General features: G+C 45.4%; 1 protein-coding gene across 1 annotated transcript; it reads left to right on the forward strand.

Moving 5' to 3' along the window:
- Positions 1-502: 502 nt before the first annotated feature.
- Positions 503-20,286, forward strand: TIMM44 (translocase of inner mitochondrial membrane 44). The gene is made up of 13 exons (XM_048927374.1): positions 503-616; positions 1,261-1,368; positions 1,735-1,905; positions 2,543-2,623; positions 3,599-3,748; positions 4,237-4,376; positions 4,827-4,912; positions 7,877-7,969; positions 8,275-8,399; positions 9,007-9,057; positions 11,419-11,508; positions 15,347-15,457; positions 19,554-20,286. Exons 1-13 carry the CDS (start codon positions 518-520, stop codon positions 19,671-19,673), a joined length of 1,425 nt encoding a protein of 474 aa, XP_048783331.1. The 5' UTR covers positions 503-517; the 3' UTR covers positions 19,674-20,286.
- Positions 20,287-20,525: the final 239 nt, after the last annotated feature.

Here is a 20,525-nt window from a genome sequence, read left to right on the forward strand (position 1 = left end):
CGCTACTTTTTGTGTTGCCCTAAGATATTACTTAAGCTGTAATCCTATCAGAAAAGATTAGAAAGCAAGTTGGAGTGTAATCATATGGCTGCTGTTAAACTAAAGCCTATCAAACTCGTCTTGTGCTGGAAGCGCCCTGCTCTGCTTTGTGCTACTCCTGAATTGCAGTGCAAGACGCAGAGAAGTCCTTCATCGAGAGACCCGCCTGTGACCGAGGGGGGCGTCGCTCCGGCCCTGCTGGGCGCTTTCCCCCGAGGTTTCGAGGTGACGCGCTCCAGGAATGCCTTCAGGACAATGCCACGATTCCTGAGCTATTTTCCATCTGCTTTCTCACTCATAAGGAGTTCCCGCCCTTTCCAGCAGCTCCTGCTGTCCGTTCGCGGGTTGCACTGGTTCCACTGGTTCCATTCGTTGCACTGCTCACGCTGCTGCTCTCCGCCGAACGCCTCGCATCCCGCGCAGCGGAGCGGACGCACTTCCGCCCCCGGAAGCGGCTCGCGCTCCCCGCACGGAAGTGATGTCGTTGCACCGCGACGGTGACGTCACTGCCTCGCGCCACGCGAGGGTCACACGCTCAGCTCTCAAAATGGCGGCAGCGGCGGCCGGTAGCTGCCGGGTGAGCGCGGGGCGCGGGCGCTGCGTCCGCTCAGGGCCGGTTCTGCGGGTCTCGGGCGTGCCGCGAGACCGAGGTGGGGCAGCGGGAGCCGCCGCCGGGGCGGGGGGCTGGGGGCGCCTGGAGAGCCTCGGGGCCGGCGCGGTGTGGGGCGGGGCCGCCTCCTCCCGCTTCTCAGCCCTTGTACCGCTCGGGCCTTCGGCTCTCGGGGGCTGCTCTCCCCTTCCGCTCCCTCACCCGCACCGCTGGCGTCCCTCAGAGGCGGCAGAGCGACCTGAGCTGCGAGTAAAGCCAAGCGGGGGGACGGAGCCTGCTTAGTCTGTGTTTGGTTTGAGCTCCCGGAGGCTCTGGGTTCTGCGGAGCGCCTCGGCTGCCTCAGTGTGGGACGTGCATCGCCGTGTCTTGGGCTGCGACTTTGATTTTTTGAAAGCAAACGTTGTGGTGGTTGTGGCGCTACTCAAACACGTTAACAAAGCTTTATGGCTGATCCCAAGCATGATCATGGCCTGATCGGGTTTCTCAGCAGCACTCTGAATCTGCTCCCAGTGGTGACTGTCGATTTTCAGGATGCTTGCCATCCTTTCTCGGCTCTTCAGGACCACCGTCATTTCATATTGTGTGCTAACTTGAACTTGTTTTTGTTGCAGAAATGTCTCATTAGTGGCATGTGGCTTATGCCTAGAAGATGCCCAGTTCCTGCAATCCACAGTGGTGCTGTGTACAGAGCGAGCAGGCCTGTCTCAGAGATCAACCAGGTTGGCTAATGACTGAATGTTGTACTACAGGCTGAATCTGGTTTCCCACTAGAATACTGTATCTGCTGGGTGTGTTCCCCAGCAGCAGCAGTTCCAAGCTGCAAGTTTCACCTTTTCATGAATTCAAGGAATTTTGTAGAGGCTGAATTGAAGCGACAGGCAGGAGTTGTGCTCTGCTTACCAGACTGTTTCAAGCCTGGTTAGTGTCAAACTGCCTGTTAATGGGTACTTAGATGTATCCTATGTTTCCAGAACATCCAGTACCTTAGAAGTGACCTAGTGCTGGGCTGAAGTAAATCTTTCTGCTGCCTTTGATACTTGTTGAACTTCTTTTTGGATTCTGCAACATGTAATGATTTTTTTTAGTCTAGATGTTACTCTTCAGGAGGAAGAAAAGGTTTTATATCAGGTTTTGTGGAGAACATCAAGCAAGAATTAGCAAAAAACAAAGAGATGAAGGAAAGTATTAAAAAGTTCCGAGATGAAGCTAAAAAGCTTGAAGAGTCTGATGCACTTCGAGAAGCAAGGAGGAAATATGTAAGTCTTTCTCATGAATTCTTTTGACATTTTCGTTGCCTATTTGCTAAGCTAGTTCTGTTTTTAATGTTAAATTTAAGTCTTTATGCAAATGAACTGTTTAGTGGTTAGCCTGCCTATTTTTATGAGAAGTTCTGCTTGGCTGGAAGTACTGACAGCTGAATGGTTGACCTCGAGTGTTTTTTTTCTAGTGGCAATGCTCCCAGCAGGCTGCTCACTGGAATTCCCAGTTGACAAGCTGATAAAATTTGGGGACGTTAAATTTAATGTTCACAGTGTTTGTTTAAATACTTCTTTTGCGTTCTTTGAAGGCTATTAAATGGCATTACTCACAGTAATTAAATGCTTGTGTTGGTTACTCAGTTAGTGTTTGCTCAAAGACAGATTTTTATCCAGCTGAGAATGTGCTATATTCTGATTTTTTTTTCAGTAAGAATGCATTTTTCATTTGCTGAAAGTGCTAGGAAGAAGGATAAATCAATTAATTCTATTTAGGCCTGAGCCCTAATTAGTGGGTTTTTTTTTTTCTTTTTTTTTTTTTCTCTAAATTAGTGCTAATAGGATATTCTGTGCATGAAGGTATTTTTGAATGAGTATCTTCTGCCCTCATCCATCGTGTTTTCTTTTTTTTTCACAGAAAACCATTGAATCTGAAACAGTGAAGACCTCAGAAGTAATTAAAAAGAAACTTGAAGAAATAACTGGTACAGTTAAAGAGGTAAAACATAGCTGTGGAATCACCTTTTTTTTAAGAGAGCTCATCTCTGAGGTTCTGTGTGTATTTGAATTGTCATCTTGTTTTTCTTGAAGCCAGGTAGTTGCTATTTCAAAGGTTATCACTGTTGCAGATCGTAAAGGATAGAGCTGCTATCAAAGCTGCAGCAATTAACATGTGACAGATCTCTTAGTTGTTGTATGTTGTGTAGGAGAGCATCCCGCAGCTCCTTTCACATTTGAAGGTTGAAGATGGTGCATATGGTTCTTTTATTCTTTAGCACTTACGAAAGAGGATGTTGTATCTATGCAGATTGACTTTTCAGCAATTAAGCAAGTTCTCTTGTAGGGTGGGACCAAGCACTGAAACTTAATGAGCATAACTTCATTTCTTGTTATGTATTGAACTCTTCCAGGCATCAGATGTTTTGGAGTGGTTGCTACACCTTGAGTTCTGTCTCTTGAGTAAATCTCTGTGGAATTTTTGTTATAGTATTTTAAATATGGAGAAAAATTAGGTGCATGCTAGATGCTGGCTCTGATAAACACAGCCTAGGTGATACATAGGAATATGTTAGATTGAGAAATGCATTTGCTATTTCTTCAGGAAGATCTGAATAGCAGAGAGCTATCTCAACCTCTGCTGTGTCTTAAGAAGTAGTAAATGGTGGTTTTAAAGGAAAGCTCTGGAATGTTTTAACATCAACGGCCCTTCTCTTTGAGGTCAGGAGAAACAGTTTTTGTATGTATGAGTAGCAGCTATTACAAACGTGTGTGTGACTGTGAGCAGTCAGAACTGTTCTGCACAGAGCTGTTGGCTGTGTGAGTTTCAGTGCCAAGCCACTGCGTCCCAGTAAATCTCTCCTGTGACATATAAACTGTGTGTTCACCTTAGATTGGTTAGCCCTATTGCATTTAGGCTTATACAAAATGTGCTTTCACCTGTGTTGTTATAATTGTCTTCTTTATTCTCTTCCAGAGTTTGGATGAAGTAAGTAAGAGTGATATTGGCCGGAAGATAAAGGAAGGTGTGGAAGAAGCAGCAAAAACAGCAAAGCAGTCAGCAGAGTCAGTGACAAAAGGAGGAGAGAAATTAGGCAAGACAGCAGCCTTCAAAGCTATTTCTCAGGTACACCTCTCTCTCTGGGACCTAGTGCTGCAGGCACAGACCATCTGAACTTGTGCTAATTATAAAATTTATTTGTTAAGTAGAAAGCCTTGGTACTGCTGTCTTTGTACATACGTATCAGTAAGGAAGCATTTGTGTCATCACCCTCTAACCCTTGTTAGAAGGTGATGAGGCACTGGCACAGGTTGCCCAAGGAGGCTGTGGATGCCCCATCCCTGCAGGCATTCAAGGCCAGGCTGGATGTGGCTCTGGGCAGCCTGGGCTGCTGGTTGGTGACCTGCACACAGCAGGGGTTGGAACTGATGAGCATTGTGGTCCTTTTCAACTCAGGCCATCCTATGATTCATTCTATGATTCTCTGAGTAAGAGAGATGACAATAACATCTGCTCTTATCTTTGTCTTTTTCCTTTGACAGAAGCAATTTTTAATTTTTATGGGAAAGACGGGGGAACAGTAAATCAGCCTAATAGGATTGCTTTCCTTTCAGGGAGTAGAAACTGTAAAGAAGGAAATAGATGAAAGTGTTTTAGGGCAGACTGGTCCTTACAAACGTCCAGAGCGTCTACGGAAAAGAACAGAGTTCTCAGGCGAGAGGATTAAAGAGGAGCGAATATTTGAAGCTAATGAGTACGTATTTCATGTAACTTGGGGCAAATCTTTATCAGATTATGCACAGAAATGACTTAAACTTACAGATCAGGTTAAAAATCAAGTGTTGAAATGAGCAGAGCAGGTAGATCTGAGAGCAAGGTTCTACCATAAGTTTATGATACAGAATTTTCTGATAGTCAAGCTGGGCATTTGGAAGTACTGAGTGTGTACGTCATGTTCTGTCTGACTTGCACGTTACATTTTCTCTGTTCTAACATCTTGCTGTTGACTTGTATTTGACTTGGCTAAGTCTAAGGTGCTTTACTGTCTTCACTGCCTTGCCTCCACTAAACTGGGTATTTTTTACGCTGTGTATCAGCCTCAGTACTATTGCGTGCTTCAGTGACATTCATCAGAATATTCATCTTTTTGCTCTCTCACCTCCAAGTTATTTGTTCACAAGTTCCTGTCTTCTGTACCTTCTAGGGAGGCCATGGGTATGGTGCTGCACAAGGACTCCAGATGGTATCAGCAGTGGAAAGATTTCAAGGACAACAACGTGGTCTTCAATAGTAGGTGTACCAAAGACAAAGTAGTAGCACGTTATTTTCTCTGATCTGATTCTTGCCTTGTGGGATCTGATGCCATCTGTGCAACCAACCCCAACAGAATAACACAGAATACAGAATTATATATATAACAGAATAATTAATATAATTAATTAATAGAATATAATTAAAAAAAAAATAACAGAATATAAAATATAAAATATAAAAAAAAAAATACAAAATATAAAAAAAAAAAATAACAGAATATAATTAATAACAGAATAACCCCAACAGCTAATCACAGCATTGTATTGATATAGTTGTGGCTGTGGGTGATGTGAATGGGAAGTATGATAATACCGCAGGCCCCTAAGTTGCCATCCCCCCAGCCAGGCGTTGTCTTTGGTCAGTCTCACCCACTGTAAGTACCAAAACTAGCTTTCACAATTGCTTGAAGAACTCTAGATCCACCTTGACACTGTCAGGAGACCAGGACACATAAATGCATGTCACAGGGTATAGGTCAGGCAGGTCTACTCTCATCCTTGAGCTTATTGTGAGGAAAGGTCTTGTTTTCAGTGAGCTGATTTCTGTTGTCATCTGCTTAGGACTCTGGAATGTGTGGGACTTTGCATCATTTCTATGTATTAAAAAAAAATAGTCTGAGAATACTGAATATCTGTACTCTGCAGCAATCAGGCAACACTGCACATGTGGCTGCACTGAGCTCTGCAACGTGTGTTCTCCTTTTGTGTATTCCCTGTACAACTGCAGGTTGTTTTTGGCTTTACTTTTTGATTTGATTTGAAGCATAAGCTTCAACATTCCAGTTGTTAATTGACTAGCTGCTCTGTACTTATCTGTTATCTTGCAACTGTCTTGTGTGGTTCTGGTCTATTTGATTATGTCCAGAGACAGATAATGGACATAATGGGCTTGTTTTGCCCTACTTTGCTGCTGCAGTGCTCATCTGTTTCAGTGGGTTTGCTTCCTGCTCCTACTTTCAGTCTTCTTTCTGCCTTCAAGATCTTCCTTGGCAGTTCTCCCTGTACAGAATCACAGAACTGTAGAGGCTGGAAGTACCTTTGAGATCATCAAGTCTTGCTATAGAGCAAATTCTCTACAGTAGGTTGCACAGAAGAGCATCCAGGTGGGTTTTGAGTATCTCCAGAGAAGGGGACTCCACCACCCCTCTGGGCAGGTTGTGCCAGGGCCCTGCTGCCTTCACAGTGAAGTTCTTCCTCAAGTTTGTATGGAACTTGCTGGGTTCAAGTTTGTGCCCATTGGCCCTTGTACTGGGCACCACCACAAGAGCCTCCATCCTCTTGACACCTGCCCTTTTGATACCTGCCCTTTAGATATTGATGAGCACTGATCATATTCCCTCTCAGTCTTCTCCAGGCTAAACATCTCTTAGTGTTTTCTTGTATGAGATGGGAGATGTTCCAGGTCCATAATCATCTTTATAGCCCTTTGCTGCACTCTTTCCAGAAATTACCAGAAGTCTTCCTTGAAGTTGGGAGTCCAGAACTGGACACAGCATTCCAAACGTGACCTCTCCAGGGCAGAGTTGGAGCACATCCATTGCTGTGCTGGCCACGCTCTTTTTAATGCACCCCGGGTTCCTCTGGCCTTCTTGGCCACCGAGGCACACTGCTGGCTCATGGTCACCTGCTGGCCACCAGGACACCCAGGTCCTTCTCCCCAGAGCTCCCTTCCAGCAGGGCAGCCCTCAGCCTGTACTGGAGCATGCAGTTATTCCTCCGCAACTGTAGGGCTCTGCACTTGCTCTTGTTGAACATCATCAGATTCCTCTCTGCCCAACTGTCAGCCTGTCCAGGTCCCACTAAGTGGCAGCACAACATTCTGGTTCGGCCCCCTCCTCTTCTTAGCTTTGTGTCATTAACAAACTTGCTGGGAGTGAACAGGACCTGGCCCAGCACTGACTCCTGGGGAACGCCAGCTGTTACAGCCTCCAACCAGACTGTCAGACTGCTGATCACTGAGCTCTGCCTGTCAGACAGTTCTCGATCCATCTCAGTGTCCATTCATCTTTCCCCCACTTCCTAAGCTTTGTTACATGGATGTTGTAGGAGATGTTGTCAAAAGCCTTGTTGAAGTCCAGGTAGACTACATCCTCTGCTCTTCCCTCATCTACCCAGCTTGTCATGGCATTACAGAAGGCTACCAGGTTGGTCAGACATGATTTCCTCCTGCTGAATTCATGTTGACTGTTTCTTATATATATATTTTCTCTTCCACTTGCTTGGAGATGGCATCCCAAGCAAGTTGTTCCATCACTGTCCCCAGGGATGGAGGTGAGGCTGGCTGGCCTGTAGTTCCCCAGGTCCTTCTTGTCCTTTTTGAAGATTGGTGTGATTTGGGTTTTCCTCCAGTCTTCAATCACCTCTCCCGTTCTCCATGACCTTGCACAGATGATGGAGATTGATTCGGCAGTCATTTCTGCCAGCAGCTTCAGCACAAGTGGGTGCATCCACAGGTGAGGAGAGGGGGCTGAGTGGAGCCCCATGGTGCTGCAGCTCCTTGCAGGGAGTAGCAGGCAGTGCTGAGCTCTGCTCTGTGTGGACAGCAGCAGGGAATGGCACAGAGCTGTGCTGGGGGAGAACCAGAGCGTGAGGGAAAGGCTTTGGCCCAGGGGGTGGTGGGCGTAGAGCACCTTCCTAGGGCAAAGGACACAGCCCTGAGGGACACCACCCTCAGCCAAAGGGTTTGGGTGGTGCTGTGTGGGGCTGGGAGCTGGACTGGGGGATCCCTTGGGTCCCTTCCAACTGTGATAATGTTCGTGTGAAAGGAGCCAACCCCGTAGTTAGTGACAACTGTAAAGGTGAGGAGAAAACTAGCTTTTGAAACTGGAGCTTGTTAATCAAGAAAGAGAAGTAGCATGTTTAACCTGCAACACACTGCTTGTCCTTCCTTGTTCAGGGACTCGGTGGAAGGACTCCATGCTAACATCTCTTCTTGTTTCAGGGTTCTTTGAAATGAAAATGAAATATGACGAAAGTGATAATGCATTCATTCGAGCTTCCAGAGCTGTCACAGACAAAGTCACTGACTTGATAGGTAATGTGTCATCATTGCTTTGAAACTGCATGTCCACCTTCTGGCCATTGCTGTTAGTGATGTCCTACATGTAATACTAACCTTTGCAAAAGAGTCTCAAGCTTTTTAGTATTTTGCATTTATTGTTATTCAGTCATTCAGTGCAGCAACCTGCTGTTGGCAGTATGTGGGGTAAATGTCAAGCCTAACTTGGTCTGTTTCAAGGTGACTCTTCCTTCCCTCTTTCTAAAGCCCAAGACCCATCTTTTCTCTTGGTTTCTGGTAGCAGTTGTCATTCTACCAGTCTTGCTGAATTGTTTTGTCAGGTGGATTGTTCTCGAAGACGGAAATGTCAGAGGTTTTGACAGAGATACTCAAAGTGGATCCATCCTTTGATAAAGATCGTTTCTTAAAGCAATGCGAGCGTGATATAATCCCCAACGTCTTGGAGGTAAGGTGGGGATAGAATGGGATACATTCAAAGAGGTACAACAGGAATTGCCTGGAGAGATTTGTATGAGATTGGCTAAACAAAAGCAGTTATTGTTGTTGATCTTGCAGTGCAGTGATGTTGAAAGAATGTATGTCAAACTGGTGCATGCCAGTAAACACATCACATACCTCTGATCCTCTGGTTGCGAGGTAGCAGTGTGAGATGAACTGAAAACAAGCAGCAAAAGCAATGCTTAGAGATACAGACAATGAAACTGATGTGTCTTTGTTTTTGCCACTGCTGTCTTTGTGGTGACTGACTGTGCATGTATCAGAGAGATGGCTGCAACTGTAACGTCTGCACTGAAATAAGACCTCCCAGGATTTCTGGGTAGTGCGTGTTCTGGCAGTGGATTAGGATATTATCTGAAGATTTATGACATCTGCCTTCGTATGTGTTTACAGAAGATCTTATTGCTGCTCTTTGTTAATTCTTGCTCTTTTCCTGATTCAGGATGTAGGACTTCAGGCAGTTTGCTACTGAAACTGCTGATACTCCAGTTCTTCGATATGGCATATATTTTTAAATGCTCATATCTTACTGATTTTTTATTTTTCTGTTTTAGGCTATGATATCTGGAGAGCTTGATATCCTCAAAGATTGGTGCTATGAGGCGGTAAGTAGAGTACTAGGAGTACTAAAAATGTCTAAAAAGGTTGTGATTCTCACTTCTGAGTAGGTGTGCAAGCTGTGTGGCCATTATGACTGTGGTGCTGCTTACCCACTTTGCCTCTGCTCCCCCATTAAATTTGTTCATGCTGTAAAGCTCTAATGCAGTCAAGTATGCACTGTGGACTTCTGGAGTAGAATGGACGTGAGAGGAAGGCTGTTTAGAGAGAGAGAATTGAGAGCCAATCCCAAATGAGTCTAACTAGCTTCAGTCCTTCAAAGCCTTGCATGATTAGATTGGACTTCAGTAGAGCCTTTGAGGTTTGGTGCATTGTTCTGTACTGGTGGTGACTTCAGAGCAATTAAGGCCCTGGAATTCAGAAGTCTCCAGGAACTGAGGAGTCTTTCAAGATCTCAGATGGTGGGATTTTGTGGAGTTTAATCAAATTAGTGCTTAGCTTCAGTCAATTTAGTGCTTCTGCAGCACCAATTCACATGCTTCCAATTTTATTTAACATGGGCACAACTGCCTGGTTTTCCTGGGACTGCTGGGGTGCCTTGACTCTGAGCTGTTCTGGGGAGGCTTTGTGCAAAACCAGGTGAACACACAAAGCCCTCTTAACTTACTTCAGCTTTTAAGGAGCCACTGGAGCTTGAAGCTATGGAGGAATGACAGGAAAGACAGTGGCTCTCTCTTGTCCTGGCACTGGTCAGAGATACGGGCTGATAAGAGATGTTTGAGCTGACCCTGAAAGGTGTATGTTTGGTGGCCCTGCCAGGCAGGGGGGTTGGAACTACATGATCCTTGGGGTCCCTTCCAACCCGGGTGATTCTGTGATGATTTTCTGGTGGCAGTCAGATCGTCCCTGGAACTGTTCTACAAACAAAACTCCACTGTGGTACCCCAGCAGTCTTTGCAGGCTCAAGGTTTTCTGAAATTGCAGCTTAGGTAACATGCAGCCTGAATACCTGACTGCAAAAAATGGAATTTATTGGTGAGATGGTGAATTTGCTTTTCTTCTGGTATAGGTTTTGATCATTGGATGCACTTCTTGGAGAAATGAATTGGTTGTTATTCAGCGATTGTAATGTTGTCCTTTTAACTTTATGAAAGCAGATCTTTACCTGAAAACAGCATTTAAACGTGAAAGGACATTTGTTCTCTTCCTCTCTGTCCCAAAATAGTTCTGCTACAGGCAATGCAGACCTGTGCTTTAAAGTAATGTAGCTGCTTCCCAGTCACAGCCACCACCAGGGGGCTGCAAGTTCACACACTGAAAAGGCTGGGTTGGTTGGTGTTGTTTTAATTCCTGCATTTAAATCTTTTGAGGTTGTTAGCTGCTAACATCTTTGCAGCCATGTTGCACAATACGAGAGTAAGGTATTAAAGAATCCCCCTTATTTGCAAACCACCTTAATATTCCAAGCCACTTTTGAGATCGTACCGTAGAATTCCATTCAGATTTCTAGTGGGAAGTAATAGATTCACTGTGGTCTAAAAAGCATACAAACCCTTCTAGTGGTAGCCAGAAATGAAGGTCATAAGACTCATCCATAAAAACGACCAGGAGGTAAATGAGAGTTTTAGAAACGAGAATGCAGAAGATGTGAACAGAGCCGTGCTGAAAGTGTTAAGTTGGTGATGCTGGTCACTAACATGTTAGAGTACAAAGCAGGAAGGCAAGTAAAGCAACAAAGCTGCCTGTGCCTGCTGTCCCCAGAATCCCTGTTCTGTCATTCCAGCTTTACTCTGGTGACTTTCTCAGTATTCTTCTGTCAGGTATTTACATTTGAATGCTTGTGTTGAAGGTTAAAAGATCAGCGTGGGGGGAGTCGTGGTAGGGACTCCTCCTGTTTGCTTGGTAGCTGCCAAGAATGCTGTGAGAATGCTGAAATTTAAATCCCAACAACAGTTCTTGAGGCATAAATAACGAAGCATATGTGCCTGAAAGCAGCCAGGAGGAGCTGGTCTGCCTGCAGGGTCTGGCTGGGTGTGAGGAAAACAGCTTCGTTCCCAAACTGTTTCTCCCTGTCTGCTGTCAAATCAGAGCTGCAAATGCCCTGGCTATCAGGTGCACTCAGTCTGTGTATTCTCTTGTAACCAATGACCTCTTGTTCTGGCCAGGGGAGATGGGATTCTTAGGAAGAATTTCGTTATGTGAAGCACAGAGCATTTGAGGTAGTCTGCAGGGTATATAGCAAGACATACTTGTTCAGTATATTTGCAAAAAAAAAAAAAAAACAAAAACAAAAAAAACAGACAAACTTGTATTGTCATATTTTCTGATGGTTCTCTCTAAGCAGAAAATTCCTTTTTCTTTGACAGAGCAAATTCAAACATGTAACACAAGTTTGTTGCTTCATTTAGACTTACAGTCAGCTTGCTCATCCAATCCAGCAAGCCAAAGCCATGGGTCTCCAGTTCCACTCCAGGATTCTCGACGTAGACAACATTGATGTGAGTGTATTTCTGTATTTCACCTTGGGGATGAATCAGAAACTCACGATTTCAGGGGTTTTCTTCTTTGCTCTATTTTGCTTCATGCTGGTCTACTTACCATGTTTGATAAGGGAGGAACCAATCATTGTTGCAGGAAGAGAGACATGGGACAGGTTTGGGGAAGGAATTTTTTACTGCGTGATCAAGCCTAAGTTGCAGCATCGTGGTTTGCCTCTGTGCCAGGGCATCTTGGTCTGAACCACCTGCAAAAACTGAGGTGCTGTCTACGAAGGGCTTTGTTGATGGTTTTTTGGGATAACAATATGTGGTGCTTTTGTGACTCCAGGCTGTGCAGTGCAGGAGCAGATATCAGAGACCTGAGTGCTGCTCTGTGTGGTTGTGTGGGAGGTAATGGCACTGCTGCCCCAGGAGCCATGTTGGCAGCTGAGCACCTTGGCAAAACAGTCATCATGCATTATAACAGACTGCCTGCACAGTGGTTGTGCTCTCTGTAGTCCTCTTTACTCTGGAGTCTGAAGTGTTACTGTTGTACTTAGCAGCCAGTCTGCTGTACTGCCTTAGTTTAATGAGGCCTTTGGTGTTGTCTGTCACAGTACTGCTGGTTTCTTTCTTTTGTTCGATGACAAAGGTGTCTCAAAAAGAAATTCCCACTTTTTATCAGATTATGAGATCTTTTATGTCCTGTAACAATCTCTGCCTCAAAGGATGTGAGTGAGTGGAGGAAAAGAATGGGGCCGTTGTACATTCACCCTTTGAAACAGGCATGAGAGTTCCAGAAACATCTGAGGAGATGCCTTACAACAAAAGATTGAGAAGTTCACCTTCTGTAGCCCTGTGAAAGAGCAATGGGAGCTGACTTGCCTGATGATCGCTCAGGGAGCAAGAAAATAATCAACCCATTAACAGACAGAAAGCTTCTCAGGACCGTTGGTGCCTGATATTATCTCTCATCTGTCTGGTTCAGAGGAAATCATGCAACTCTGGGCAGTATCTACAAGCACGTGCCAGATAAGCAGGAAAACTTGTGGCATGGACAATTCTCCTGAATATCCAGCAATGAATAACATGTTCTAACAGAATCAAAGCTTTGGGAGTAACAAACGTGATGGCCTTTTTCCTGAGCATCTGATTTAAATCTGAAGTTTTTTTCTGTTATTAGAGTCTAGGTGGCTTGGTTTCCTTACAAGCTGAGTAACCTTTTTGGTGTAGGTAGGTGTAAAATCAATGAATGCACAGATGTTATAATTATGGAATGTACCAGAGAGTTTGGCGAAGCAGGTTATTATGCAAAAGAGAGTAGATAGAATGCTTACCTGCATCCTGGGCTCAGTGCAAAACTCCAAAGGAGGGATCTCCAGAAGAAATCCTTCCCCCTTGGCAGTCAGCTCTTAAATGGCTCTAGGAGAGGTGCAGCCAGGCTCCAGCCCTTCCTGCAGCACCACTGAATTGCCTTCACCTGTGCTCCCGTGGCTGACGCGCTGCTCAGGTGGTCAATCAGAGGTTCAGGCCATGATTCAGCAGTTCCCATACAGTAGGTAGGGTAGCTGCTCATTAGTATAAAGCTCTGCATAAATTCTGAGTGGTGTCTGGAAAGACATTTTGTTATAAATATGTCTTGGATGCCTATTTTTGCATAAAGTTTCTTGAGAAAACTACATTATCCTGGCTGAAAAATGACTGACATAAGGTGTGATCAGTGCAATTCATATTACACTCTCTGTGTTGCAAGAAAGGGACATAAAAGGGAGATGATTGTTTAAATTTTTAAATGCATTTCCTTAGAAAAGATTTATGGTATTGTGCTGAAAGATCTCATCCAGAAAAAGGGTTGACTGAGCTTGAAAATCAGCATGTAAAAGATTTGAAGGAGTTCACATTCTGCAAAATTTGCAGCACTGAAATTAAAATTAAGCCTTTAAAATATCAATGTATGCACTCATGTTCCGTGCTTAAGGACTTGAACTTTAGATGCTTGGCTAGAAGGCATTATCATAAGGTGTCTTGGGTTGGAAAGGGACCTTGAAGACCATCTGGTCCTAACCCTCCTGCTGTGGACTGGCTGCCCCCCAGCAGATCACTGCCCAGGGCTCCATCCATGACCTCCAGAGATGGGTTCACTTCTCTGGGCAACCTTTGCTTCACTGCTCCTTGAGTAGAGTTTCTTCCTAATACTTAATCTAAATCTCTCCTCTTGTAGTTTAAAGCCATTCCCCCTCGCCCACCACTATCAGACTGTGTTAAAAGTCTCTTCTGCTTATAAGCTCCCCACGAGTACTGTAAGGCTGCAGTCAGGTCTCCCCATAGCCTTCCACTCTCCAGGGTGAGCACCCTCAGCTCCTTTGGCCTGTTCTCATAGCTGATGTGCTCCGGCCCTCTGAGCATCTTTGTTGTCTCCTCTGGCCCCATTCCCTACATCCTTCTGTGCTGGGGCCTCAGGCCTGGGCACAGTACTGCAGGTGGGGCCTCATAAGGGCACAGCAGAGGGGTTCAGTCAACTCCCTGCCCACTGCCATCCCTCTGTTGATGCAGCCCAGGATGCTGTTGGTCGTCCAGGCTGCAGGCACACACTGCTGGCTCATGTCTGGCTTTTCATCCACCAGGACGCTCGGGTCCTTCTGTGCAGCACTGCTCTCAATGAGTTCTCCCAGTCTGTGCACACACACATCTGGGATTGCCCTGACCCAGGTGCAGCACCTTGCACTTGGATTGCTGAATCATTGTTGAAGTTCACATCATCCCACTTGCAGGGTTTTCCATTCCTTCCTTCTGTTGTATCAGCTGCACTACTCAGCTTGGTGTCATCAGCAAACTTGTTGAGGGTGCGCTCAGTCCCACTGTGTGTATTGATAAAGATGTTGAGGAGCTCTGATCCCAGGACACCACTTGTGACAGTCCCCTACCTGGACATAGAGCTGTTGACAGCAATTTGGTTGCAACTTTCCTACCAGTTCTTTTTCCACCCAATTGTTCAGCCTTCAAACCCATCTCTCTCCAATTTATAGATGAGGATGTTGTGTGGGACCATGTGGGCCTTACACCAGTCTAGGTAGGTGACATCACTTGCCTTTCTTTTGCCTGCTGAAGTTGTCACTCCATCATTGAAGGCCACCAGATGGGTCAAGCATGATCTGTCCTTGGTGAAGCCATGCTGGCTGTTTTGGATCATCTGCTCATCTTGCATGTGCATTAATATCTCTTCCAGGAGGATTTGCTCCATGATCTTCCCAGGCACAGAGGTGAGACACAGTGGCCTGTGGTTTCCCTGATCTTCCTTTCTCCTTTTCTTATGAATGGAAGAGATGTTTCCCTTTTTCCAGTCACTGAGACGTAACTAGGCAGCCACAACTTTTCAAATGTGATGCAGAGCAGCTTGACAACCACATTAGCCAGTTCCTTGCAGACCCTGGGATGCACATCAAGGGCCCCCCTGGTCTTGTACACATCTAGTCTCATCTGTTCTTGAATTGCTCTTTGCATTGCAGGATGACTTGGGCAGGTTCCAGGAATCCAGTCCTTACTGGAATGGTGTCAGTTACTGCAGTGCTTGAGAACTGATTCCCTCTCATTAAGCAAAAAAGCATTGCAGAAGTGTGTTCTGTCATTGACTACCAGGAAGGCTGGCACCTCCCTGTAGAGCAAGATGCTGGGAGAATGCTCTGCAGGAGGACTGGTAACGTGTGAGCAGAGAAGGTACAACTTGATGAAGAGTTTGGTTTGGGTTTGGTGCTGGGAGATGGTGGGATTGTTTGGCTGTGTAGTTGTGCTAAATACTTGGTGCCTCTACATTAATCTGCAAAAACACTCCATTTTCTAATAGAGTTTTCTTTAATTGCAGCTGGCCATGGGAAAAATGATGGAGCAAGGACCAGTATTAATCATCACTTTTCAAGCTCAGATCGTGATGGTAATTAAGAACCAGAAAGGGGAAGTGGTAGAAGGTGACCCGGTAAGTGATGCTCACCTCCTGAATGTGCCCCAGCTCCCTCTGTAGCCGTCTCAGCCATGGATTGAGTTTGTAGCAGCTCCCTATAGCAGTATGTGGTGTATTTCAGCTTTGCTTACCCACATACGTTGTAATCCACTCACACTGCATTCTCTGTCCTATTCTAAAGGTTTTACTGAGTATTTTTGAGAACTTTTCTCTGGTTTTGTTGTTACACCAGCATTTCCACTGGAACATTTAACAGTCAGTGATTGTGATACGATCTGTTGCTGTGGTTTAGAATGCTTGTGTGCTTGCCAGTGCAGCTAAGCACATGGCTATTTTATGAATTCTGTTGTAATGGTGGTCCCCCCACCATAGACAGGAAAGCTGGGTTCTGTAGGGTTGCAGTGTCTTGTCCACCAGTGAGTTTTGCAGATCTCCAGATGACACAGAGCTGGGGTATGAAACAGCTGACTTCAACACAAGTGACTGAGAAAATGGGTTGAGCAAGAGTAACTTTTTGTACCACAATAAATCAAATACAGGGTCTTTGTTTTGCATGCTCTCTGCACCTGGGAAGAACAGACAAGCTCTGTTTTGCAAGCAGTGGAGTTGAAATGGCTTCATGCATCCAAATTAGCATACATACATCTGAGTTATCAGCTTGCTTTTGTGCTTTACAGTCATGACTCTGGCTTTTGGACCAAAGCTGGGTCTCATTCTTTCATCTTGAAGGACTACAGAGCAAGCATGAGCTTGTCTGCAGCTGCTCACATAGAAGAACTGTAGTTCAGTAATTCAGTCAGTTCAGCAAAATCATCTGGATCTTTACAGGTGAAAACAGCTGCCCATATAATCAACTGTTATCACCCACAGTGAAGTCACTGTCATGTAGTTGGGTGAGGGAGTGAGTTTCTCTGTTTGCTAGGCCATTAGAAATACTGGACTAAAATTAAAATACTCTTGGTAGTGATGGACAGATGAGAAAATGAATGAAAATCTGAAGGGAATGAGCAAGCTGTGGCAGGTGGAATCATCCTTGCAGGCTGCCCTGCTTGTATTTCTCTGCAGTCTTACCACAGATGGGTGATGTATATGTTAAAGAGCTGGGAGAAGACGTTAACTGATAGAAACCTCGTAAAACTCATTAACTGTGCTCTGTATGTTTTCCTTAATCAGTGTTAGCTTCTTCAGGTGGGCAGCCTGGATACAGCTCAGTGAGTCTGTGCTCAGTGAGTCTCAGTTCCGTGAGTCTGGCTGCTTGTTGCTGTGGCTTTTGGGGCCTGTAGGTTCTCAATCAGACATGCCTTGTAGACAAGGCTGCAATAACTTGAATTTAAATTGGCTGGCAGAAGATGTGCTGGCTGTGAAATCCCGTTCAGCTCAGTGTGAGCTATTTATCCCTGTCACACTCTTGAAGTGCTATAGGCCATTAGCTGAACATTATCTTGTATGAGGAGAATCTACAAACATCTGGAAGGAACACAGAGTTGTAGATAATCTTTAATTCACAGTGAGGAGAGGAGCTGGAGTTAGGAGCAGCCCTTTCTCTTCCAGTTGCTGCTGTGCCTGGCCAGCAAATTCCCAGCCTGCAGAGGGGTTGTGTGTGGGTTCCACTGCCTTGGCACTCTGTGGGACAGAACTGAACTGTTCTCCTGTGGAAGCTTCCTCACAGATTCCCCCCAAGCCTGTTATTTTTTTCCTCCCTTTCCTTTCATAAAGGGCAGTTTAAGAACAGAGCACGAAGATGCTTGGAGGTCAGGCTGGAGTCATTGAAGCCGTTTGTTAGGAAACTGGGAACGTCACTGGAGCCAGCTGGAAGTAGGAACTTCTTTTCAGCTCTTGCCTCACTACATTGGCACAGAGTGCCTCACAGAGCTCTGTTTGCTGAAACTGTCCCATATCCAGTTGTGCTGAGTACTGTGCATCAGCCGTTTGTCTACTGGGAGCCTCTGACAGGGTGGTTGAGTAAAGATACAAAGGGCTGTGAGGAACTCGTTGCCATGAAGGCTGAAAATAAGGAAGTTGTGTGGTTTGGCAACACTGCTTTTGAACGAAGGCAGAGGATTTGAAATGGGAGGCAGACGTCATGTAGCATAATGGAGCGGGGAAAGTTACAAGTATATTAATTAAGGTAATTGGAATTGGACAGATTCACCAAAGATTGGGTATTCTGCAAGTCCAGGTGAGTCTGAGTCCCAGGAAATCTCTGACCTTTCCTTACTGAGCTGTGCAGTGCCCGACACGAGTTCTGTTTCTTTCACTTTTTCCCTTGTGCATCACATTTTGACCGTCTTCATGGGCAGTAGTCTCTATGAATAGGCAGGATTTTATTTCTTCTAATTTTTACAAGGAAAAGGAGATGAATGAGAACAGCTTAAATAAAAGAATAGCAAAAAAGGAAAATAGGTAAAGTAGGATGAAAACCAGATTGATGGTGGTCTCTAGAAGTACATTAACCTTCAATCACTTTGTTAAGCAGGCAAAAGTTCTGTTGTTCTTCGTTTCTTGTCTCCTCTGCATTCCTTCTTACACACCCCCATCATCTGTGCTACTCAAATTGATGTCACTTTCAACACTTCTAAGCGTAACCAAAGCAAGTGAAGCTGCTGAGACACTGAACAAGAAGAAAATGGCTTTCAGTGTAGGATATTTCTAACACCTGCTGCAATACAGAAACTTCCCCTCATCACATTTACGTACCTGTACCTTGCAACCTGTAAAGACTGATGCATTCAGTCAGAAATGTAATAGTTAAGCTCACAGCTGGGAACTGAGCTCAGGATGTTCCCCCAGTGCTGCTTCGTTATCTGGAGGGAACATTTGCTTCTTGGTGGTTGGTGTGTGCTCAGTATGCATCTCGTCCACCACAAATGTTCTCAGATCCACTCTACTGTGAATCCCTGGAGATAAGGCAGACAGGCATGGTGGTTTGTGGTTTTTATGGTTTGGTTATGTGTATTTTGTGTATATGTATTTTGTAAGATTTTTCTGTTCTTTTTCTTTCCTGAAAATGAACTTATAAAATCAAGTGCTTGTAGCCAGTGATAAGAAGGTTTAAGAATAACTTCTCTCTCTGCTGGCTGGTACTGATGTACCTGACTTCCATGCAGGTCATGGAATCACTAGGGTTGGAAAAGACCCTTGAGATCATCCAGTCCAACCATCCACCTACCACCAATGCTGCCCACTGAACCATGTCTCTCAGTGCCACATCTACATGTTCCTTGAACACCACCAGGGACGGTGACCCCCCCGCTCCCTGGGCAGCCCATTCCAGCACCTGACCACTCTCCTGGGGAATAAATTGTTCCTAATGTCCAACCTGAGCTTCCCCTGGTGCAACTTCAGGCCATTCCGTCTCATCCTTATGCTGTTCCCTGGAGAAGAGGCTGAGCTCCACCTGACCACCGCCTCCTTTCAGGCAGTTGCAGGGAGCCATAGGTTCTGCCCTGAGCCTCTTCTTCTTCAGAGTGCCCCATCCCATTCCCTCAGCTGCTCCCCATAGCACTGTGCTTTAGCCCTTCAGCTCCACTGCCTGATGGGGAGAGGCTGCAGCTCACAGACTGCTGTGGGAAAGGTAGGGATGTAGCTGTGGGCAAGAGCCTTCAACTTAATTGAGTATCACAAACAGTAGAGCCTGGCAGTCAAACCAGATTGAAACCAAAAATTAATATTCATCAGCAAGTCAGATATTATTGAAGTCGCTGTCCCTGGCCGTGTTCAAGAGGTATCAGGATGAGGAGCTATAAGATCTGGTTTAGTGCTTGTGGTAGCAGTGGTGATGGGAGGATGGTTGGATGAAATGATCTTGTAGGTCTTTTCCAACCCTGTGATTCTGTGAAGTTGGCAGGGGTGTCAGTTAACGTTTGTAGGCACAGATATTAGGAAATCCTAATTGTGCTTTCAGAAATCAAAAGTTTACAGGTTCCTGATTGTTCTAACTGTGATTTAGCAAACGTTACAGGAGCTAAACTTACATGTGATTTTGGGGCTTAGAACCTGGAGAGAAAAATTACAATGTTCTCTGGAGGGAGTATGGAGCATCTCTGCAACAAGCACTGAGCTCGGGGCTCTGTGACTGTAATGCAAGCTCTAACAAGGATTTTCCTTCCAGGACAAGGTTCTGCGGATGCTGTATGTGTGGGCACTTTGCAGAGACCAGGATGAGCTCAACCCCTATGCTGCGTGGAGGCTATTGGACATTTCCTCGTCAAGCTCCGAGCAAGTTCTCTGAGGCGAATTGCATCCAAGAGCTTTCTGTCCCTCCCTCAAAGCAATGCCATCTCTGAACTTGCACCAGTCTACTGCATGATGCACTGTGGGGGAGGGGGACCAGAGTGGTTCTCTTTCAGAAGAATGGGCTATTGGGTGTGCCATCATTACACTGCTCCCCATTGTGAACTGGACGAGTCTGACGTATCTGCCTTACGCTTTGCCGTGTAGCAATTTGCACTGTAAGGATGTATGGTAGGTTGTAACTCGAATGGTCTAAGACACTTGCAGCTGCTGTTGGCTCCTGTTTAAATGGTGGGTGAAGGAGGATGTTTGGGGTCCTATACATTGACCAGTGCTTCCATTGATGGGCAGAGGTGGAGGTGGATACTGATGAGCAGCACAGTGAGATGCGACAGGTCTGGTTTCAATCTGCTGTCATCCCCTGATGGCCTTACATCATCTCTGAGAGGAGCTTAGAGCTGCTCTTAAGGCACGTTGGTCTCATTCCAGCAGATGCCAGGAAGCCTTCTGTTGCTGCAGTGTCTTCACCAAACCAAATACAATCACGTCTTTGCACATGGAACTGAGTGAGGATGGAGATGGTCAGAAATATATGTCAATATATGTCCGCAGCTTTGCAGGGAGAATGTTGTTGTTTCTGGTGTTTTTGTTCTATTGTGGAGATGGGTACTGCTAAATGGTACACAGCTGCATTTCTCTGTGGGCTGAGCTGATGATGTGGAGGAGACAGACACTCCAAATGGCTGTGGGGAACCAGGCCAAGTGCTGAAACAGTGACCAGGAATAGGGTTGGACCGAACAGCAACAAATGAGTAACTGCAGTAACAAGTAGAACGTCACCTCTTGTAGC

Source organism: Lagopus muta, chromosome 26 (genome assembly GCF_023343835.1).
Source record: "Lagopus muta isolate bLagMut1 chromosome 26, bLagMut1 primary, whole genome shotgun sequence".
Classification (NCBI taxonomy): domain Eukaryota; kingdom Metazoa; phylum Chordata; class Aves; order Galliformes; family Phasianidae; genus Lagopus; species Lagopus muta.

What these genes read in the sequence shown, in the direction of transcription:
- TIMM44 (XM_048927374.1), top strand. Translation starts at nt 518, where the DNA reads ATGTCGTTGCACCGCGACGGTGACGTCACTGCCTCGCGCCACGCGAGG. An exon ending in CAAAGTCACTGACTTGATAG is followed by an intron (nt 7,970 to 8,274) that starts GTAATGTGTCAT and finishes TTGTTTTGTCAG; the next exon opens with GTGGATTGTTCTCGAAGACG. An exon ending in AAGTGGTAGAAGGTGACCCG is followed by an intron (nt 15,458 to 19,553) that starts GTAAGTGATGCT and finishes TTTTCCTTCCAG; the next exon opens with GACAAGGTTCTGCGGATGCT.